The sequence below is a fragment of the Myzus persicae genome, unplaced genomic scaffold, assembly GCF_001856785.1.
Source record: "Myzus persicae strain clone G006 unplaced genomic scaffold, MPER_G0061.0, whole genome shotgun sequence".
In the NCBI taxonomy this organism is placed as follows: domain Eukaryota; kingdom Metazoa; phylum Arthropoda; class Insecta; order Hemiptera; family Aphididae; genus Myzus; species Myzus persicae.
The window spans coordinates 158,060-179,664 of record NW_019104133.1 but is presented as its reverse complement, the minus strand read 5'-3'; the positions used below and the strand labels follow the sequence as shown (position 1 = coordinate 179,664).

The 21,605-nt window shown below is 29.7% G+C and overlaps 2 protein-coding genes across 5 annotated transcripts; one reads left to right on the top strand and one right to left on the bottom strand.

The window, feature by feature from the left end:
• Positions 1 to 132: 132 nt before the first annotated feature.
• Positions 133 to 6,886, bottom strand: LOC111039085 (PHD finger protein 7-like). Of its 3 annotated transcripts, none has more exons than XM_022322397.1 (11): positions 6,357 to 6,886; positions 6,166 to 6,252; positions 5,904 to 6,079; positions 5,737 to 5,838; positions 5,555 to 5,679; positions 5,198 to 5,476; positions 4,568 to 4,711; positions 2,610 to 2,725; positions 1,445 to 1,653; positions 891 to 1,071; positions 133 to 288 (listed from the first exon to the last, which is right to left on the bottom strand). In XM_022322397.1, the coding sequence occupies exons 1-11, from the start codon at positions 6,376 to 6,378 to the stop codon at positions 245 to 247; spliced, it is 1,485 nt and encodes a 494-aa protein (XP_022178089.1). In that variant the 5' UTR covers positions 6,379 to 6,886; the 3' UTR covers positions 133 to 244. The 3 variants fall into 3 exon arrangements, with proteins under 3 accessions (XP_022178089.1, XP_022178090.1, XP_022178091.1); XM_022322398.1 differs by having other exon boundaries at positions 4,568 to 4,687; positions 6,357 to 6,885; XM_022322399.1 differs by lacking the exon at positions 6,166 to 6,252 and having other exon boundaries at positions 6,357 to 6,883.
• Positions 6,887 to 13,075: 6,189 nt separating this feature from the next.
• On the top strand, positions 13,076 to 20,307 carry LOC111039086 (cathepsin L1). 2 transcript variants are annotated; one of them, XM_022322401.1, is made up of 6 exons: positions 13,076 to 13,329; positions 16,339 to 16,444; positions 16,516 to 16,668; positions 16,732 to 16,935; positions 19,313 to 19,504; positions 19,567 to 20,307. In XM_022322401.1, exons 2-6 carry the CDS (start codon positions 16,343 to 16,345, stop codon positions 19,939 to 19,941), a joined length of 1,026 nt encoding a protein of 341 aa, XP_022178093.1. In that variant the 5' UTR covers positions 13,076 to 13,329; positions 16,339 to 16,342; the 3' UTR covers positions 19,942 to 20,307. The 2 variants fall into 2 exon arrangements, with proteins under 2 accessions (XP_022178093.1, XP_022178092.1); XM_022322400.1 differs by lacking the exon at positions 13,076 to 13,329 and adding an exon at positions 14,836 to 15,046.
• The last annotated feature ends 1,298 nt before the right edge of the window (positions 20,308 to 21,605 follow it).

The window sequence follows — 21,605 nt, the reverse complement described above, 5'->3', positions numbered from 1 at the left end:
TAATTAACTACAATATTTATTTTAAACTGGGTGGAAACTATTCCTTTTAATTTCAGACAGTTTAAAGTTGGTAAATAGCTTATATAATATACATAGCCAAAAATAAAATAAAGGAAAACCGATCTATCAGTCTTCAATTGTATAATCTGCTCCATGGTAAGCATCGTGTATACAATCTGAACATTATAAAATATTCAATTCAACCGGTAGTCCAATTATTCAATTATATATATACATACATATGTCATGCGTTATTTTCATCATCATCATCTAAAGTTAAATCAATACCTGCGAAAATACAAAATAAATAAATATTTTCAAATAATATAAATTTATAAATTTTATATATTCTGCAAAATGTTTATATTCTAGTATTTGTACATTTTTTATTTTACAATCTGAAATACACAATCTATACAACATAGCACAATAAGTATATATGATATTATAATAGTAACATGAATAACTTGAATTAAGAAATCACACATTGGTGACACTTGGCTGGGAATTTCGCTGTCTAGAGTCTAGAACTTCGTTTTTTTTTTTTTTTATATAACAAGTCACGGCACCAGTTCCTTTTTAGAGTATTTGTACATAAAGAAAAATTGTCTATACCATATTATCACATAAGAGTAACCTCAGATAGTAGGCTTCTGCTTACAGCAATTGGTAAGGCCAACTTACACTAAGCTAATATATTGCTATTTTCCAGCCATAAATGATACATGTTATAAATTAAAGATAATGAATATCCATTTATTTGTGTTCTGATCAGATCGACATATTGTCACCAGAGATTACTCTTATATGCAACCAGAGGATAGAAATGTTAACATTCAATGATACTCAGACAATATTACCATAAATATTTTATCATTTAAATTACTTACTTTCTGACATGGCATATGTCAATGATTTTGATTGGTTTGAAGAAACAGGAAAACTACGATTAAAGCGATTTCTAGTAGACCCCGTGCTCATTGATGTGTAGCTAGCTATTATTGGCAACCGAATTTGAGGCATTTGAACAACTTGTGGAGGTGGTTTTGGTGGTTCAATATAAGTTACAATCTAGAAAAGTAATTGAACATTTATAAAATGAAAATATATTATTTCAGTAGTTAACATAATTTAATAAAACTGGTAATTTAAGCAATATTGAATATTTAAATTCAATTATGTGAAAAAAAGCTAAAATAAGAAAAACATATAACCAAGAAGTTGAGAAATAAAGTTAAATTCATAAATAAAACAAACATTGAAACATATCCTTTAAATAATTAAAAATTATACAATACAGCTGTTCATCATATTTTTAGAATGAATAATGTATTGTATTCTTCAAGAATCAGGTGTAATCAGTTGTGATATTGATTAGAATAGACTACACTTTGTGTGTGAATATTTCAATAGCATAAACCTGAAAACATTCAAAATGTATTACCTGTATACTGCTATCATTACTTTCATCTGAAATAAGTATTGGATCGTCTGATATTGGTTGAGGGACATTACGTATTATTGGAATATTTAGCCGTTGAGACGTTCCTCTGTTTTGAGATAATGCTTCTTCTCCATACACAGCTGAAATACCACTACAATTACCATGAATAGGTAATTCTAATCGTTTTTTCGGTATCTTTGTTTTATTATCTGAAATTCATTATTAATCAATGTTTCAAAAAAATAATTCAAATCAAAATATAGAAAATAACGAATATTAGTGGACCCATGTTTTCTTTGTGTCAGTTTATTTTGATTCCTACTCAACAGTCCACAGGCGTGTGCACAGTGACAGCCTAGAGTACACTTTCAATTTTAAAAGTTGCCAATCAACCAAGATTTAATTCTGTAGATTTTATTTTTAAAAAAAAATGTCTTTTTATGAATTGTTATAATTATTATTTGTTTATAAAGATGCATGTTCCCAACTTCGGAAAAACCTATAATATAGACTTGAGACAGACGATGGTATGGTTGGCATCATCTATTATTGGATATTTTATTATTTTTTTGATTTGTAGCAAGGTAATCAGCAAGTGTAATCCTACAGGGCTGTAGATGAATAATATTTTTCCGGTTTAATTTTATCTTTAAAAGATACTGTAAATACTGTAGATTATTAATTGTTAATAGATAATTCAGGCTTTTTTAAAATTAAATAAATATTTTATTAGTAAGATGGCAATGGGGGAGGCTTCACAGTATATGGACTTTGGTTGATAGGGATTTTATTGGTTCTGAAGGTAGTGCCAGTTGTTAGCTAGGCTGCTGCCGCGGATGAAGTCTAGTCAAAGGTCAGCATGCAATTTTAATATCCTTAACAAACTTGTCTCAAGAGAAGTTACACCCGCATGTGTTGTTTGTTTTCAGAGTGAACAACATAGCAAAAACTGTTTTGTGGTGGACAAATATACTTCCTCTGTATTTATAGTAGAATTATAAATAATCCACTATGCATAGAGAAGAACTTAAAATGTTTCAAAGAATTTTTATTTCAGGGATTTGTTAAATACCTGACATCTCATTTGGTTATTGTCTATTGATTTAAATTAGGGGGGAGGGGGGTCATAAAGTAAAGCAAATAAATACAATAATAATAAACATACCTGCAACAGCTTGGCAAGCTATACAAAACCAGCGTTGATCACATTTGATAGCACTGCACAATCGATGAGTTCCATTTGAACCACATGTATGGCAAAGTATAATCTCCCAGGAACCACTAAATGGAAAATAAAAAAAGTATTAATTGTACTTTAATTATTTTAATAGTATAAGTATTCATTTTTTTTTTTTTTTAATTAAGTTTATCAATATTAGAATAAAAAGTATTTGTGTTAAGTCCAACTACATACCAAAAATTATCTTATTAAAAATATTTTCAACAATTATCTTGATAAGTTATTTAAGAAAAAATAACTTTGTTAAAAAAGAAACATGACATACAACAAAGCAAATTGGTAGTGTTTGGTGTATTGAAAAATTATGAACAGGCTTATACCTCACTTTTAAAAGAGGACTTTCAGCTACTTCACAATTTTTCTGATTATGCAACAGTGGATGACAAACTCCTAACCAGACAACAGTAGTGGATTTAGATGAAATTATCTCCAATACAAACTTAAGTATAGAATTAGAAAGAAGACGACCACCAAAAAGACAATCCAGTATCGACTCATACAATTACAGCTGGTTTGCTACACCTATCAGGAATATGAAAAGTACTCTTCACTATAAATAATACTGAACAAATGTTGGGTTAAGTTAGCGAAGTAGATAACTTTCTTGCTGAAATGCATTTTCAGAATTTGAAGCATACAAAAATAGATAATTGTATTGATAAAGTTGCAACTGATGAGCCCACAAATCCGACTTACACTACAGCGCCTAAAGAAGTTTCACTTCAATAATAAAAATTATAGGTGTGATACTTGTTTGCTGTTGCTCCACTAGCATACCGTAAAAAATAATCTCCCCGCCACTCTTGTTTGTTATTGCTTCGCCATAAATAAAATATATATTATAAAATAAACAATAAAAATGAAAAAAAAATATATTGTGCATATTATAAATTTAAAAAAAATATTTCAATATTCTACACTATTTTATACATAAAAATTGAATTAAAAAAATACCTATATTATAATTATAAATGTTGAAAAGACATTTCGGACTCAGTAGTATATGAAATGTGCAATTGTGTGTATTGGTAGTCTAGAACCAGTTAGCCAATTATTAACTCTTTAACCCTTTTCCTTCCAGCTACTTCTTTTCTGACTCCTCCATCACAGTCCCTTAATAAATATTATACAGCCATTTCCACACATTCACTAACTTTAATTATATTATTTTTTATAAAAATGTAATTCCAGTGTGGACAGTATCACAGTTGAAAACAACTGTAAGTAATTCACTAAAATTCATTTTATCTTATTATTTTTTTTTTTTCTTTATTTGGAATATACAATCTATACATAGGAGCACAATAAGTATATATGATGAGAGTAGGAATACATATCATATTAAATATTAATTAAATAAACTAGTTACACAAGTTTAAAAAAAAATTTAAAAAAACAATACAATATTTACATGAAATGCTTGATGGGAGAAGCCATCCATTCACGACTATACGGCAGAGCGATAACAAACAAGAGTGGCGAGGAGATACATTTAATATGGTGTACTGGCTGAACGATAACAAACAAGTACTGAAGGTAAATGGTAATATTGTGTAATAATGACTTTAATAAGTTACCTATACTAATTACTAATAAAATGCTCGTACAACACTGTAGTTGATATCTCATTTGATAACAATGTAATTGAAATAACAATTATTGATTGATAAAATTAATATTGATGGTTAAATATTGGAATTCAAATTTGAATTTACATTTATATATCAATTTCATAAATAATGCAATCATTTTAGATACTGTTTGAATGTGTATTTATAAAAACTATCCCTTAGAGCAAGCTTTGATATTTAAAATGTACTCTGCTATATATTGTTAGAGAGTAAAATAAAAATGTTTAATATTATTAAAAACAAATAACTTACGACTCTTGTTGAAATGTTCGTTTATCTTGATGAGGACATAGACAGTTTGAAGCATTGCACGAACTATGCCTTTCTAAGAGCTCAGCAAAAGCGTTTGGTACAGTTTCCCAAGAGGCGTCCCTGTTATTTAATTTTTTCAGGTAACTGTATATGGTATAAAAATGATGTAAGCGTATCAGTGTACGCATATTCATATTATACATAGATATGCACACAACTAATTAACTTCTTGATTTCTATAGTTACTTTAAAAAAAAAATTGTAATTTTCTCTATAATGCATATTTAATTGCATAAGGTGATTGATTTAAGTAATTACACTTATTATTTTAAAATTTTAACTCTTTTGAAAAAAAATTATGATCAAATTTTTTCTTTATTAAATTTCAAATTTTGAATCCTAAATTCTTATCACAGTACTCCAATGTATGAAAATGAGATTTTGTTCAAATTATATTAGATTCCAGAGTTTAACCCATGAACTAACATGAAAATGTATTTAACTTATATAAAAACGAAATATTTTTTACTTGAAGAGTGAATTTAAAATAGATTTTATATTTTATTTTATTTTTTAGTTCTGCACATATACATCAATTTTCAAAAATTAGGATAAATAAAACTCAATTACCGTGATGGTATATATATTCCAAGAGTAAGCATCCGGGACTTGAAATTTTCAACATTATTGCATAATGGGCATTTAAAAAAGTAACCGGCACTTAATGCCAGATCTTGAATACATCCTCGATGAAACCATGCATTACGCTTGCAACACGGAGCCCAAATAGAAGTAGGTAAAGGAGACGGTATTACATCATCCTTACAAATAGCACATTGTACAGGAGCAGAATTTTGTAACTCTGCTAAATCTATGGCCTGCGTAATTCGATGCTGTTGGCAAAACGATCTAAAAATATTTGTTTTAATGAGTATCCATGGTAAAATGATACAAAATTGGTTAGAAACTATAAGATGAACTACATACTTAAATGACTGAAAATATTGATGCATAGATCCATTTTTCAATCCACAAGGAAGATGAAACACTTTTCGACATTTTGCTCCACAACATGATATAGTTGCACCCTTCTTCTTGCAATAAAAGCAAGTCTAAAATCACAATTACAATGTAACTATACAATACACGCTATATAATAAAGAACATACTTCTTTGGATCCTCGAGTTAGTTCCGCTTTAATATCTTTTAATAAAAAGCCCCAAATCCCTTCCCTGTCTGCACCATTTTGAATGGCTCTTGACGATAATAACTGAAAACCAATATATAATTATATATGAATATAATATACATAAATATTTGAAAAAATCTATTTACAATACAAAAATAATGACAAATAACATCATTGAGCTGATAGAGTAGTCCATATAACTTTTCACTGATTTCTTTTTGGCCACAAAACATACACGCTTTATTATGACTGCTGCTCAGCTCCACTAACACATTTTTGGGTATGGCTTGACGAGCTGTTGGCCTACGTGCCACTCCATTACCTGTCAAAATTATAATATTTCATTAACTTGCAGTTAAAAAAATTATAAATAGTTGTTATATTTTAAATAAGAAAATAATAATTTACAGGCATATAATATCTGTAGCAAATCATCAAATTTAGATACTTTTAGAACAATTATTTTGTACTCGTTAGGTAACTCGTACCTAGCAACTGTAACCAAAAATGTAAGACTTCTGAGTTCAAAACTTAAACATCAACAATTTCAGAGGACCAAAAATAAAAAAATCCCGGCAAAAGGGAAGCTGGTTACTCACTTCTCCTTGTAGTCGGCGCCATAGTGGAATGATAAATATTTGTACAGTCCTCCTGGTTCCCTGTTTGTCACCACAGGGTACGTCGGGTACGACCCGATTGCTCTGACGACGGCGAAGAATAAGAAAACGGTCTTTTGTTCCCGATCTACTGTACAAAAACTCTACCGCCAAAAAACGGCAAACAGACGAGTGCCGGAGTGCGCGACGCCGTAACGGTAAGTCGTCGGTAATGGACGACGTGCCGCGTCCACCGTCCTTTAGAAAGCGCGGCAAGCGCTCGGCACTGACCCGCGAGATGCGCTCACAAAACGGCCGTTGTCGGGACACTGTAAAACAGAGTCGGAAGTTGTAACGAAAAGCGATCCCGTCATGTGCCGCGGACCGGTTATGGTGGGCACACGGACAGAACGCCGAAAAACGAGTGCGGAGTGTATCAGCAGGCTATCGTTATTCGGTTCGGATGATCCCCGGTGCATACCATAGAACACTCAACAGTCGGTAGTTCGGTACTCGGTGCCGGTGGTACCGTGGTATTCGGGTGTCGGTAGGCGGACGGTGTTCGAGACAAGCGCGGATGTTCCGGCGGGGCCGACCGGGCTCCACAGTGTTGCCAAGCGTACATAGTGCAGCTCGCAGCCGTATCAGTTTTCCCGAACCGGTCCCAGCTGCAGCTGGTGCACCATGCACCTCCCCGACGATAAAATGTTCTTTATTGCTGACGCCGTTATGGCGGGATTCTAAGGAGCAACTGCCGACTTTGTATATTTGAGTCCAACTACACAAATATAATTATTAAATTATGTTACAGACTTTAAGTGTCTTGTGTTGGCTTGCATGAGGGGAGGGGGATCACCAAAAAAAAAATATGTTTTATATTAAACTAAAAAAAAACTAGCAGATGTTATGAACGTCAACAGTTTTCAGAGATTATGGAGACATAGGAGACTGTCTAGAGTCGAAAACAATCGGTGGCGATTGCTAATAATCATAAAATCAATAACACTGTAGGTACCCTAGTAAATAAGCAAAAACATAAAATACTATAATCAATATTCTATACCTAGGTAACTTATGTGTAGCCCGAGTTCGCGCCAACTTCAACGTTTATAAATTCGATAGGCGCCAGAGTACCTGCATTTTGGGGGCATTATTTGATGCATTTGTTTAACCGGTATTTATTTTACCCCAAAATAAATACCCTACGGGCTACGAATAATATTATGAAGATTTGATTAAAGATGGCAGTAATGAAGGTACCTATTTTTTGTCAAAATTACGAAAATAGGTTATTTGTTTATTCGGTTACACTATCGTTTAATTTTGTTATTTTTATATTATTTATAGATTGGTTTTATGCCTTTATCGGCGTACAGTGGTTGAGTCCCACCGGTGCTTTCATGATGGTAGGGTCATGTCATAGTAAGTTATGAAGGCGGTAATAGACGGAAAAGTATAACACCTAAAATTAGAACAAAAATAGTAATATTTGTAAAATTATCACGGATGACTGAAGACGGACGATAGAATCGACTTGCTAATGCCTAAATACCTAATATTGTCGGCATGTCGCATGTGTTGTCACCGTCTTATAATTAATGTACGACATACATAGTAACTGTTTTGAGCGGGACAACTATTATAAAACTCTATGTATAATGTATTTATAGTAGAGTTATCAAAATCCCACAACGCATAGAGACAACTTTATCTGTGTCGTTTGTATAATTTGTATATTATTTGTATATTTTTGTATAACACGTATAATAATTTTTATTAAAAAAATGAAAAAAATCTTATGTTCTGAATGTTCTGATAATTTTGATTGTATTCATGTTATCCAAATAATAAAAACACTACTACACAGATAAAGTTCTTTCCTATGCGTTGTGGAATTTGGGTAATTCAACTTTAAATACATGTAGGGAGCTAGTACAGTACTATGTTCATGTTGCACTCCTGCCCAAAACAGTTTTTGCTACGTGCATAGGCGCAATTTGCTTAGCACCCCCAAATGTTTTCATATTTATTTACATTTTAATAGTTATTATGCAGGTATCCACAATCATAAGTTAATATGAAAAAAATAAATATGCTTCAGCACCCCCACTTTTTTCATTGAAATTGCGCCCCTGGCTGTGTGTTGTACATTGGTAAGACGGAGACACACATGCGTGTGTGACGTCCTCTTAATGTTTTTTTGAAATTATCGGGCTGTTAACAATTCAAAAAAAGAAAAAAGAAATATTTTTAATTCTAAAAAAAATAAAATTTGTTTTGTTGTTATGCTTAGGAGAAAAAATATTAAGACCATAATATAAAGTATCAGTCTAATATAAAAATACTAATAAACACAATGCTTGTCAAAAAAAGAGGGCATGAGAATAATATTGTATTATTCAAAATTTAAGGAATGAGTATGATGACTTAGTATGTATTAATTAGCCATATATGTGTAATAAATGAGGAATTTCAAAAGATTTCCATGAAGTCGTTTCTAAATTTTCCAAAACATTTTGATAACGTTGATAATGATAGGATATTAAATGTTACGGAGGAGAGCTTTAAGGTTCAAATTTTTTTCAGTTATTGGTACTATAATTTTTTAAGTTTGTAATAGATTTCATGCATTATAACTGATTTTTTACAACCAATTACTCCTGTTATTTTATTTGTTGATGATGTAATAAAAACTAAATTCTGTAAATTATTTATTAACATTAAACTATCTACTGACCAAGGTACTCTATTCATGTCCCCTCTTGGCTCTTGTATACAATTAATTACACATTATGTAAATAATTTAATTAGATATTTCAATATTTGTACTGGTATAAAATCTATACTATAGATGTATTATGTATAGGTAATGAAAATAATATATTGTAGGATACCAATAAACCATGCATTTTTGTTGCTAGGGCTCCAAAGAGTTGTAGTGCCGCACTTGCAGCACTGATCAATACCACAGAATATGTTTTCCTACTGTCCCTTACAATAATAACTAAGGCATTATAACTGGGGTTATTTTAGAGAGGTGTTGTAATTTTATATGATAAAATATAACTTAATGGTGGGGGGCTTACATACTCCATCAAAAGGTAGGGCTAGTTAACTTACTTTTTTAACTTATAGAAGTTGATTAGAAATAATAATAACTTAATTTAGTTAAAAATTGGTTACTTTTTTTTATATATAAAATTAATAATAATATATTTTTTAAACTAAAAAATAACATATTAATTTAATACGTCTTACAGTTGTAAATAAATATATGAACTAAAATTAAACTAGAAAATTAACTGAACTAAAAGAAGCTGGAAATGACTTTAAACTATACTGGAAAATGATTAAAGATGCAGCAAATTGTTCTAAAACAAATGTCTTTATTCAAACTATTAATAACAAATTTGGTGAAAAACTGCACACTTCGGATCAACCAAAAGAAATATTGAACTGCTTTAACGAGTACTTTTACAACACAAGACACGAATAACCAAATAAAACATACATTACAATATGACAGAATGTACAGATGCCCGATTTTTGATATCGTATTCCAATCGTCCAATATCACATGGTAAATAACACGGGTTTTAACTTTTTATGGATTAATTATTCAACTAATTAATAAAAATATCGAAAATCGGGCTTCTTACGTTTCTAGATAAAATTCTCCTCTACAATTTTTATGATAGGTATTTTTACTGTAAACCTCTTCAATAAGCCGTATTATTTGAAGTACGAAACTATGTTTTACGGTCGATTTTTTTCTACTGTGACGGCCTCTTAATAACTGACATCAAATACTACTGATATTTCATTTAATAAATTTAGATTAATTAATGATGGATAAATTATAAAGGCAACATTTTTCATCTCCATAAGATGGAATTACAGTAAAAATGCTCAAATTAATTATACATTCATTGATTAAACTACTATCACACATTTTTAAGTTGGTTATAACAAAAATCTGCTATTCCAGAATGCTTTATTATTTCAGTAATCCACCAATACACAATAAAGGTAACAAATCCAACAGGCAACAATACAAATTATTGCCCAATCTCACAAATATCAAGTACTTATTATTATTGATTATAAATATTATTTATACAACAAGCAATTGCAACAATATCAAGCTACATTTATAATACTCCTAGGAAAAAAAAAATAATTCTAACATTAGAAAATATAAACCGGGAACCCATATGACTATGATAAAATTGTGCTTATTAACCACTATAGATTCAGCCAATCATAGCACTGAATTTTTTTCCGGAAATCAGGTGATTTGCAAAGTCGCCTTTGAATCCTCTCAGTGTGTGTTTGGCACTGTTTGCCACAAAGAGTAATGATAGGTTACTCTATGGTTCGCCAAAGTCATAATCATAAATTAGCACTTTTCACTAAGAGCATTGATGCGATTTACTCAAACGGAATAACGGATGTTAATATTATTTTATTATCAGGGAAAATAATTTTATTTATATCAAATAAGTAAATATTCGTCGACATAGGTTAGGGTAGGCTAAGAAGGACGGGTCGTCAATCGTTTTGGGGTTACATGATGTAACTTACATCTAGATGGAAAATAAAGATTTTCAATCTAAATAAGATACAATCGATATTTACATACACAGTAAAGACCCAGGGTACTTCATTTGGAAGCCATTTTAATTAATGTATATAAACGATACTATTTTTGTATGCTGTCACTAAATGTGAAACAACATTTGTATTTTTTAATTAAGGAAATGTTGAAGGTTTAAAACTATTTAAAAAACACCCAGATCTTTAAAATTTAGCAGAAATGTTTAAAATGTACAACTAACACTCCATTGAAGACATCTTCAAAAATGTAATTTTATCAATGCATGGTAGCTCAAAGCAAGAGGTATTCATCCATAACTATTTATTACAGGTAATTAACTTTTATTAATTATAATAGTACTTTTATAATTTTAACAATTTTTTTTTGTGAATGAATATAAATTCATAAAACTACTTAGATACATAAAATGAGTCAAATAATAATTGATTTTTTTTCAATCACTTAATAATAAAATTATTTTTTCAAATATGCAATACAGATTTAAAAAATTTCAAAATGTTTTTTCCTTTATACTTTTAAAATTTACTAAGAATATAATTCTTTCGAATTAAAGTTCGTTTCTTGTTTTTTAATGTTCGGTGTTCCTACGTTTCTTATTTGTGTATAAACTTTTGCTTGAAATTCTTCTGCTTATCGGATTTAATAATATAAAATCGTTTTAAATAGTGGCCTAATCACTGGGTCTCTGCAGTATCGGCCTGAGTCTGCCATATTCAAGGAGCAAGCTTCATAAGCTACCTACCCATCGACCCATCCACCAATTAAATTTACTAGGACCATTGCGTTATTGCAATATACCACTAAAAGTTTATATGTATGCTTTAAAGTTTGTTGCACAAAAACTATAACTCTTGTATGATGAATATTATAAGACCTTTCTTTTTATAGATAATTATCTCCTCTATAATTTTTGTTAGAAACTTTTTATCATAGGACCAATGAAAAGCGAGATATTTACAAAAGGCTGTTTTGACCCTTGACCTCAAATAATCATTTACGTGTACATGATATCAATGGTGACTTTTCACTAGTTTTTTATAACGGCGTATAATGGCTGGGAAATGGCCGGAGATGAAGGCGAGAATTAGTTAAGTATACATTGTTTTATTTTGTATTATTTGGTATGATATTTCCATGTAGGTCATTTGTTGTTAATTATTCCAACTACAAAGTATTGAATCAAAACTCAAATTTCCGTAATTTTACTTAATTTGGTAATTCAACATTTGAACTTTAAACGGATTAAAAAAAAATTATGACTTTTGATACTTTATTTTCAATGTTTTTTTATTACAGTAAGAAAAATTTATCTAGAACTTTTGTATTACATTTCCAAGCTTTTTTATTCTAAAATATAAATGCTATCAAATATAAATCGTAAGAAACTAATAAGAGAAAATTTCAAATTTCTATAAACCACAGTACAGCACAGATTCAAAATATTTTCCAAATTAGGTAGGTATGTAAAGTTTAGAAAAATTAAAGTATTTGTAGTTAATCGTTTTCAATATAGAACATATAAACAAATTTTGTCGAAAACTGTTTGAGCATAAAAATTCCCTTTTCTCTTAATTTATTATTGTGTTTCCGATTATTTTAAAAACTACTGATAATATTTTACTTTTGACTCTCCAAAATACCAACTTTATCCAGACAAGTATTTCTGTATTTTATCTTAGTTAAACTTTAATTAACACCCTATAAAAAAAAATTATTTAACTAACAATATGTCATCAAAACTTATTTTTTAAATATTTTTGTAGTTATTGTTACAGGGCGCCACTTATAGCATTTCTAAATTCCCAGTAGTAGGGCAGAACTACCGAACAAGCGAACCAGGATTTGTGGATCCACAGCTGTATTGCTGATATATGTATGGTCCGAACCTTCGGTATCTCAGATTCTCAGTAGGGGCAGGTTAACAGCTGCTGATGATCGAACGTAAACACAAAGGAGACCGGTCGTCCCGAACCACAACAACAACAACAACAACAAAAACATCAACAACGACGACGACCGCTATCAGCTGATCTCGATTATAGATCAGCGGGTCGCGGGGTTGTGGTTACTGGTTAACGATTCGATACTCCGAATTCCGATCATAGTCATAATTCATCATATACATTTATATGTTGTTCGAATACCTGAAATCTGAATATTGGATAACGTTAGTGCATTACTAGTCGTTACTCGTTACGTACTACGCTCACATCTCCATTTGACGATTTCCGCGTGACAACGGAAAACGAACGCAAAGCCAATTACGATTCACAAGGCGTTCATTCGCTGTATCTCGTCGAAACGACCTACCTAAGGTCGGACCAGTTGTTCTTTGTTAGCGTCGCCAGCCATTGTGAGGTGAGTTAAATGTTAACCTAAAGAGTAAAGAGTGAACTCGGAACTTCAGCAACAACCGGTTGTGTTGTCACCGTCGGTTGTTAACTCCAAAGTCCGAATTCGTTATCATAAATTCATGATAATTGAACAACATGTCAACATTGTTTATATCATGCGTATTGTTTGTTATTAATTAATTTTCTTATTACGTTTGTTCTCGACGTTCTCGTAACTGACGTCTCACGGCCGTCATCGTTTTTATTCTCTTCCTCGTTACCGTACGTTTCGAATTCGCCTCAGACCGCAACGCGGCAACGAAATTGACCGAATATTCTCTACTCGGTGATCGAAATTTCAGTTCACTTGTATATATAATAGTATGTTATAGTCGATATCTTTTAGGAATTGGGCAGAAGGGCATCTATTTTTTTAGGCTCTATTTTGAATAGTTAACATTGTATATCGTTTTAAATTTAATATTACCTATATTTTGTTTTTATTAAGTGCAAAATATGAGTTGCTTTGGTTAATACCTAATTACTAATTGGAGGGCTACGTGTTCTATAAGATTTAAAAATAAGAAAGCATTTATCCTCCAAGACATCACTAATTATGTTTTGATCTCGTCTAGAACGAAACAAATTTGAGAGCTGGTCAAATAATTTTCCATAGTCTGCCACTGCTGATGGCTACCTGTCGTCTATTATAGACGAAGAGAGCGATACTGCGACAGTACTTGCACTTTTTAAAATTGACAAAATATATTGATTGTTTACATAGGATGGGATTACAACGATTGGAATCGAAAAGAATAAAATTTATTGCGATAACTGATACGCATAATAACTGCCTACAAATCCGTGAACTATAGTCAAGTAAACTGTACTTGTAGTACTTCCTACTAGCAGTTGGTTTTTAAGGCCAGCTGTTGATACAAAGTAAATAATAATAATAATATAAACAATAATACTTTAATAATAAATATCGACTTTAAAAATACATTTTTATCGAAATTTCCTCGTTAAAAATTCTATTATACCCATCGCCCCGAGCAGGATTCTTATCGTCGGAATTGACGAAGAAACATTTTTGGCTTCTGCACAATATAAAAATTCAGTGTTCAATAAATATTATAATATAGTAACCATTGTAATTATTTACTGTTTGTTATCGTTAGGCTAGTCTCAACTCTCAAGTCTGTGGTTATCGCTCGACGTTTGTTAGTATTGTACTGTTATTACAAATGTACAATGTTACTAATCAGTAATGGCTTATGTAACATTATGTACTATGAGTCATATGTACACTTTATAATTTTATTATAGAAATGAAACAGCCATAATAATATACTATAGTAGTATGTTATTATACATTTTTCGACGATCGACCGTAATAATTGTTGACGTCCGTTGCGTTGTCGAATTAGATCTCTGAATCACTCCCGCTCGCCAGCCCCCTCTATGTCGAAAACAGTCGGCCTTCGGTCCCTCCGCACGTTCTTGCCTCTTTGTGCTTTGTCGCGTTGCTTGTTATTATAAATATTTAATACTATTGCGCAGTTGGTCGAGTCGATCACACGTCAATCGTCTACGTCCCGGGCCGTACACTCTGCGGTACATCAGTACATCAATTTCACTCGACAAACGCGTTGTTGCTGCGTCACTGGTTCTGCTTCTTTGTATTGCACGTACAAACTAATAGATTATTATAGTTTACGTTATTGTCTGCTATACAACACGTAAGTGTGTTTTGAAATTTTTTTCCCCCTTACAGCCCAACTATGAAACCTATGGACGGCGTTCGTAAATTTCCAATTTCCTCCCAATTTTTTCGTTTTTTTGTTTACTTCAACGTATCCTGGTAGATAACTCAGTGTTGCTATCATAACTGGCGCTTATAAAATATGACACTGATCGTCCAATTAGTATTCCCATAGTTTTTTTCTTTGATGTATTACAATTTGTAAGTATTCTCTACGATTTGAGGTTTTATCTTGTAATCAGATTAAATTTTTTACCAAGAAGTCGGTCAAATAATTTTTATTGTGATTGATGGAACGGATACAGAATAGATATCTATTGTTTTGTCGTAGACCTAATTTAACCTTCCGTCATAGAAGTTGATATACCTACTTTCAAAATTTTAAGGCCATCAGTTGTTTTTTTAAGACAATTTTGGTTATAATATTAAATATCGAGTTTTCCCTAAGAATAATAGCGGTTGCTAGCTTGTTACATCGTTATGTACTTGAGTATTTAACCGATTTATTTTAATTTAATTTTATATCTAAAGCTTGTCAAATATGTTAAACAAATTAAAATGTAAAGTTTTTAGAATATTTTTGATAGTTTTTAAATCATCAACATACTTTACTTTACATAACTTTACTTGTATTATTTTGTGCTTCAGTGCTTGACACACAGTACTTTAAAATCTGACTTTATTCTGTTTAGTTTTTGTAACAATTTTACTTATTATTGTTTTATGCTCCATTATGCGCAACAGGTAGATAATTTCTATGATATTTTATAAACAATATTTTGAATCGTGTAAATGAGAATGTAAATCAATACAAGCAATTATCATTTTTGAAACTTGCATAAATAATTATATACTGCATATGATTTAATTAATATCACATTGATACCTCTCATTAATATTATTTGATATATATAGATCTTAGTCTGTGTTTTTATTAATACAACGATGTAATATTTTTTCATGATGTATCAAAGGTTATCAGTATAAAAGTTGTTAACAGTTTTGATAACCTCTAAGTTCCTAAAATTGTTCAGTTCAATAATTGACAATTTTATTGTTATTATCTACTAGGTATTTACTAACGGCTTCAATTACTATTTATTTTATTTAAATCATTAGATAAATAGTAAATTTGTTTTTGTTGTTTAATAATTATTATGATTGCAAATTTACCTATTCAATTAGTTATTTCTTATTAATATTATTGTAAAAATAAGTTTAATAGCACTAGGTAGATGGATTTTTTTTAATAATTTTTTTTTTTTATAGTAACATGAAGGTAGTCATAGTTTTGGGATTGGTGGCTTTTGCCATCAGCTCAGTTAGCTCGATAAACTTAAATGAAGTTATTGAAGAAGAATGGAGCTTATTCAAAGTATGTAAAATATTAACATTGTACTATTGAATGAGTTGAGGTATTTATTTTCTGGATTATTTTGTTTTAAGATGCAATTCAAGAAATTATATGAAGATATTAAAGAAGAAACATTCCGTAAAAAAGTTTATTTAGATAATAAGTTAAAAATTGCAAGACATAATAAACTATATGAATCTGGCGAAGAAACATATGCATTGGAAATGAATCATTTTGGTGATTTGGTTAGTATAGCAAAAATTAATTTCATTGCTTATATGAATATTATTCATTTTAAAACATTCTAGATGCAACATGAATATTCTAAAATGATGAATGGATTCAAACCCAGTTTGGCTGGAGGTGATAGCAATTTCACTAACGATGAAGGTGTGACTTTCTTGAAATCTGAAAATGTTGTTATTCCAAAATCAATTGACTGGAGAAAGAAAGGATATGTAACCCCTGTCAAAAACCAAGGTCAATGTGGATCATGCTGGTCATTCAGTGCCGTAAGTTCATATTAGAAGTATCTCATTAATTAATACTTTGTTCTAAATGAGATCATTACCTGGTGGCCGAGTTGTGCGCATGGGCGTAGATTTGTTTCAAAGTTCTGGTCTGGCACATCAACTTGATAAGGGAAGTGTCTAGCAATGTTCCTGATTACTGTCTGATGAAAACTGGTTGCCATTTGGTAATGATCTTATTTTGAACAGAACATATTCTAATTGTTGTGTATTTTTTATTTTCTGAAATACATGTATAATGTGTACAAAACCAAATAAGCCCTGTATTAAACAAGTAACATTTGTTTGTAACATATGTTTTCGACAATGTTGTGGTAAAAAATGTGTTTCCAATTACAAACATAACATACCACTATAACATGTTTCCGACAAATATTTCTTTGATCGGAATTGGGTGTTGGCAAACTTACTTGTTGTGTAACGTGTGCATCTCTCGTGAGCTCATAAAATCATTTTTTTAAATTTCTGCTGCCAGTGTCTACTTAACTGTGCCTTACAAAAAAATGTTTTAAATATTTATTATTTCTTAAATTTAAAACTAGAACTTATAAAATAAAAAAAAATAAAAAAAATTGTTGTTGTTAGAAATATAAGTTAAGCTATAGACAATGATTTATAGTGGTTAATGATAGTAGAATTTTGTAAAAAAGTGAAGTATTCTTTTATTAAATTTAAATTATTGGTCTTATTTGTTGGTAAAAAAATTGTTATTATTCCTGTTATTATTAGTCTAAATCCACAACTATTAAAAGGCATTGTTAACTGAATATTTTTTTTTATACTTTTAACATTAATTGATTTAGTCATTTTTGCTAGCTTTACAATTATATTATATTATTTATCTTATTTTAATTTTTTAATTGTGGTTAAATATTGTTTCTTTGACTTTTGCAGTTATGCAGTAGTACCAATAACATTATTCTTAATAGTTTATGATAAGTATAGATTGAAAATCATTATGGAATTTAAATAATTGTTTTATTAAATAAAACATCGATAATGGTAAAACAAAACGGTTGAAAGTACCCATTCTACTAATCATTAATAATAAATGTTAAAACGTAATGATATCAAATTATTATTATGCAATATTTCAGTGTTAATCAAGTTTGGAATAATTTAATACAATTTTATTGTTTTCTTTTATGACATTCTTTATTTATTACATTCTTTTATTATGTGTTAAACACTGTATGCTGTTTATTTATGTGATTTATTTGTTTTAACGACTAAGGTCAAATTATTTTATATAATTGTTACATATGTTTAATAATAAGTATTTAATAAACTAACTTATTATTTATTATCATTTATCAATGCAGATTATATTAACTATTAATAACTGGGTAGTATGATATTCATAAAACTATTTTTGTAAAATAATTGTAATGTATTGGTACGTACGTAAAGAAAATATTAAACCATCATAATTTGAAAAATTAATTTTTTTAAATATTAACTAGCTAAAAATTAGAGTATATTGAATATTGTAAAACACTACAAAACAGTGAACAATTAAATAAGTTAGCACTTAGTCTAAAATTAAAAAAACTACTGGTGTACTGATCTGCTGTACAGTAGGTTACAAGTGGGGTGTCACTGTAATGGATGGTGTTAAATTTGAATTCACTGATTATTATTATTGTACACAAAATTGGTTCTGATCAGAGATAATTAAGATTGTTATTCTTCATTTAAATTTGTAGTACAGTATGAATTACCTTTGAGATACCTTGTTTTAAATTTTCAATCCTTAGTTATATAAACTGAACATTTTATAAATTTTCAATTATACAAAATGTATAATAGTTTCAGGATCTCGATGCATTTATTTATTTTTCTATTGTACAGCTTACTTTTATTCATCTGTATTTCATCATTTTAATATGTTTATACCCATGTGTTGTATATAAATATTTTCAAGATTTTCTAACATTAATGTAATTTCTTATTAGTTTTCATTGTTGTATGAGGTCATTTAATCTTCTGATTTATTATATCTATTCAAAATAAACAATGATATGTTTTTGATTATTTTGCTAATTTATACATTTTTCATTAATAATTTTACTTATTAAACAATACTTAGTTAATTTCAGCCTCAAGGTATCTAGATATTATATGTTTTTATCACTATTTTAATTTTAAGAGTAGATGATTGATGACACAGATATTTATAAAATTGTTAATAATATGTTAACATGGTAATTAATATAAGTATTTTTTATGTCTTATTGTTTTATTGAGTCCGAGATACACTACATTTGTATCAATACATATTTTTTATGTTTTATCTCTATTTACTATACAACATTTTTTATAGAAATTAAGATGTTATTCCATTGTTATGTAATTACAGACTGGATCATTGGAAGGACAACATTTCCGCAAAACTGGTGTGCTAGTATCTTTGAGTGAGCAAAACCTTATTGATTGCTCTCGTAAATACGGTAACAATGGTTGTGAAGGTGGTCTTATGGATCTTGCATTCAAGTACATCAAATCTAACAAGGGACTAGATACTGAAAAATCTTACCCTTATGAAGCCGAGGTGAGATATTTATGAGTTTCCTTAATAATTAACCAATAATATTTATTTGCAATTATATTTAGGATGACAAGTGCCGTTATAATCCTGATAACTCTGGTGCCACTGACAAAGGTTTTGTAGATATACCTGAAGGCGATGAAGAAGCCCTCATGCATGCTTTGGCTACTGTAGGACCAGTGTCTATTGCTATTGATGCTTCCTCGGAGAAATTCCAGTTCTATAAAAAGGGTGTGTTTTACAATCCCCGTTGTAGTTCCACAGAACTGGACCATGGTGTACTTGCTGTTGGTTTCGGCACTGACAAAAAAGGAGGTGACTACTGGATTGTTAAAAATTCATGGGGCAAGACTTGGGGAGATGAAGGTTATATAATGATGGCACGTAACAAGAAAAATAACTGTGGTGTTGCTTCCAGTGCCAGTTATCCTTTAGTCTAAATGTTTGTAATTTAAAATTATTAACTGTGAACTTTTATTTTAAACATTTCTCAATATTTTTATAATAGCATTTTTAATGTACACTTAATTTATAAGACTAAATATATTGATTTCTAAAACAAATTTTAATATGATATCTTTACATTATAAGTTTTTTTTTCAATTTAAACCGTTATGGTGTTTAATTTGATTTTTCTCTCAAATATGACTCATCTATGTTGTATCATTACTCTTAAAAAAATATTAAAGACATTGTTTTACGTGTAAATGCCATTTTTTGTAATATAAACTTGTAAAACAAGCCAGACTAATCAAAAAAGGAATAATTCCTATTTACTCGAGTTCTAGAATACTTGTAGAATAATATAACAGATTTTAAAATTCAAACGGATATTTGTAATTTAATATTTTCATTAATTAATAAAGTTAGTATTATTTTAACTCAATTGTTAATAATATTATCATTGTGTCATTTATGGTTAATTTAAAATTGTCAAAGACTAGATATTAATAATACTTAAGGTTAGGTTAAAAGTTAAAACAAATTCATGCAAAATGCATTGTATTTATATCAAAACTATTTCTTTTATTTCATATTATTGAAATATTACATAAGGAATAAAACATAAGTTTAGTTTGTGATAATGATAAAAGTTTTAGTAAAAAATATATTATTTTTGACAAAAATTGTACTTGTATATTATTGTCCTGTTCGTAGTTTGTGCCAAAAATTATTATTATTATCTGTAATCAATGGCAACTCTATAAATAAACAAATACAATGGTTTTTTTTGTGACACAAAAACAATTCATTTGTGAAGCCATCCTATAGCTACCTATAGGTGTTGAACAAATAAGGTTTACTTATTGAACACTCTCCAAGTCTCAATTTAATGTTTATTGAAAACTGTCCAGTAGTGTTTGAGTCTATTAATTACAAGAAATTCTTTTTTATATAATATACATAGATGAGAAAAAGTCATTAAATCCTGTCCATCTTAAGTGGACGCTGTACTCTCGTGTTGTATCCGCCTTACTTACCGCATACATACCAACATTTACATACAGTCCGGATTCAGTAGTTCCAATTTTGTGTTGGTATCTTAAATATAAGAGTGAATTATTTCATTATCAAAAGGTAAATATTTAATCTGTGTTCTCTCATAGGATTTTAAACGGTATTTGAATTTTTAAGCGAGTTATGAGTACCTATGTTAAGTACCTACTAATGTTTATAAGCACTCACAACTCGCCCAAAAATTAGAATATCGTTAACAACTTAAAAACCAATCAGAGATAATATTCTTTCCTTTAAAAGAGTTAAGAGGATGTACCCATACGACCTGTTGTCGAGTAACTATTACAAACGTAAAGCATTTTAAATTTTGTGATCATCGAAATTGATTTTGTGTTGTTTGCTGTTGACTGTTGTCAAACTTAAAGGTCAGAAACTTGGAACATAAAAAAATTAAGATCTTCCTCGGTTCTTTGTTTCTTACCTTTGAATTCAATAATAGGTTAATGATTTAGAGCTAATAACCAGTGACACATTTAGGAATATGGCACCTAATTAATAAGTTGCTCCTTATTTCAAATGGTTCCCGGTCATATTAAAATATTTTCGGGAGACATTTCTATTAGAGATATTTTTGATGGATATTTTT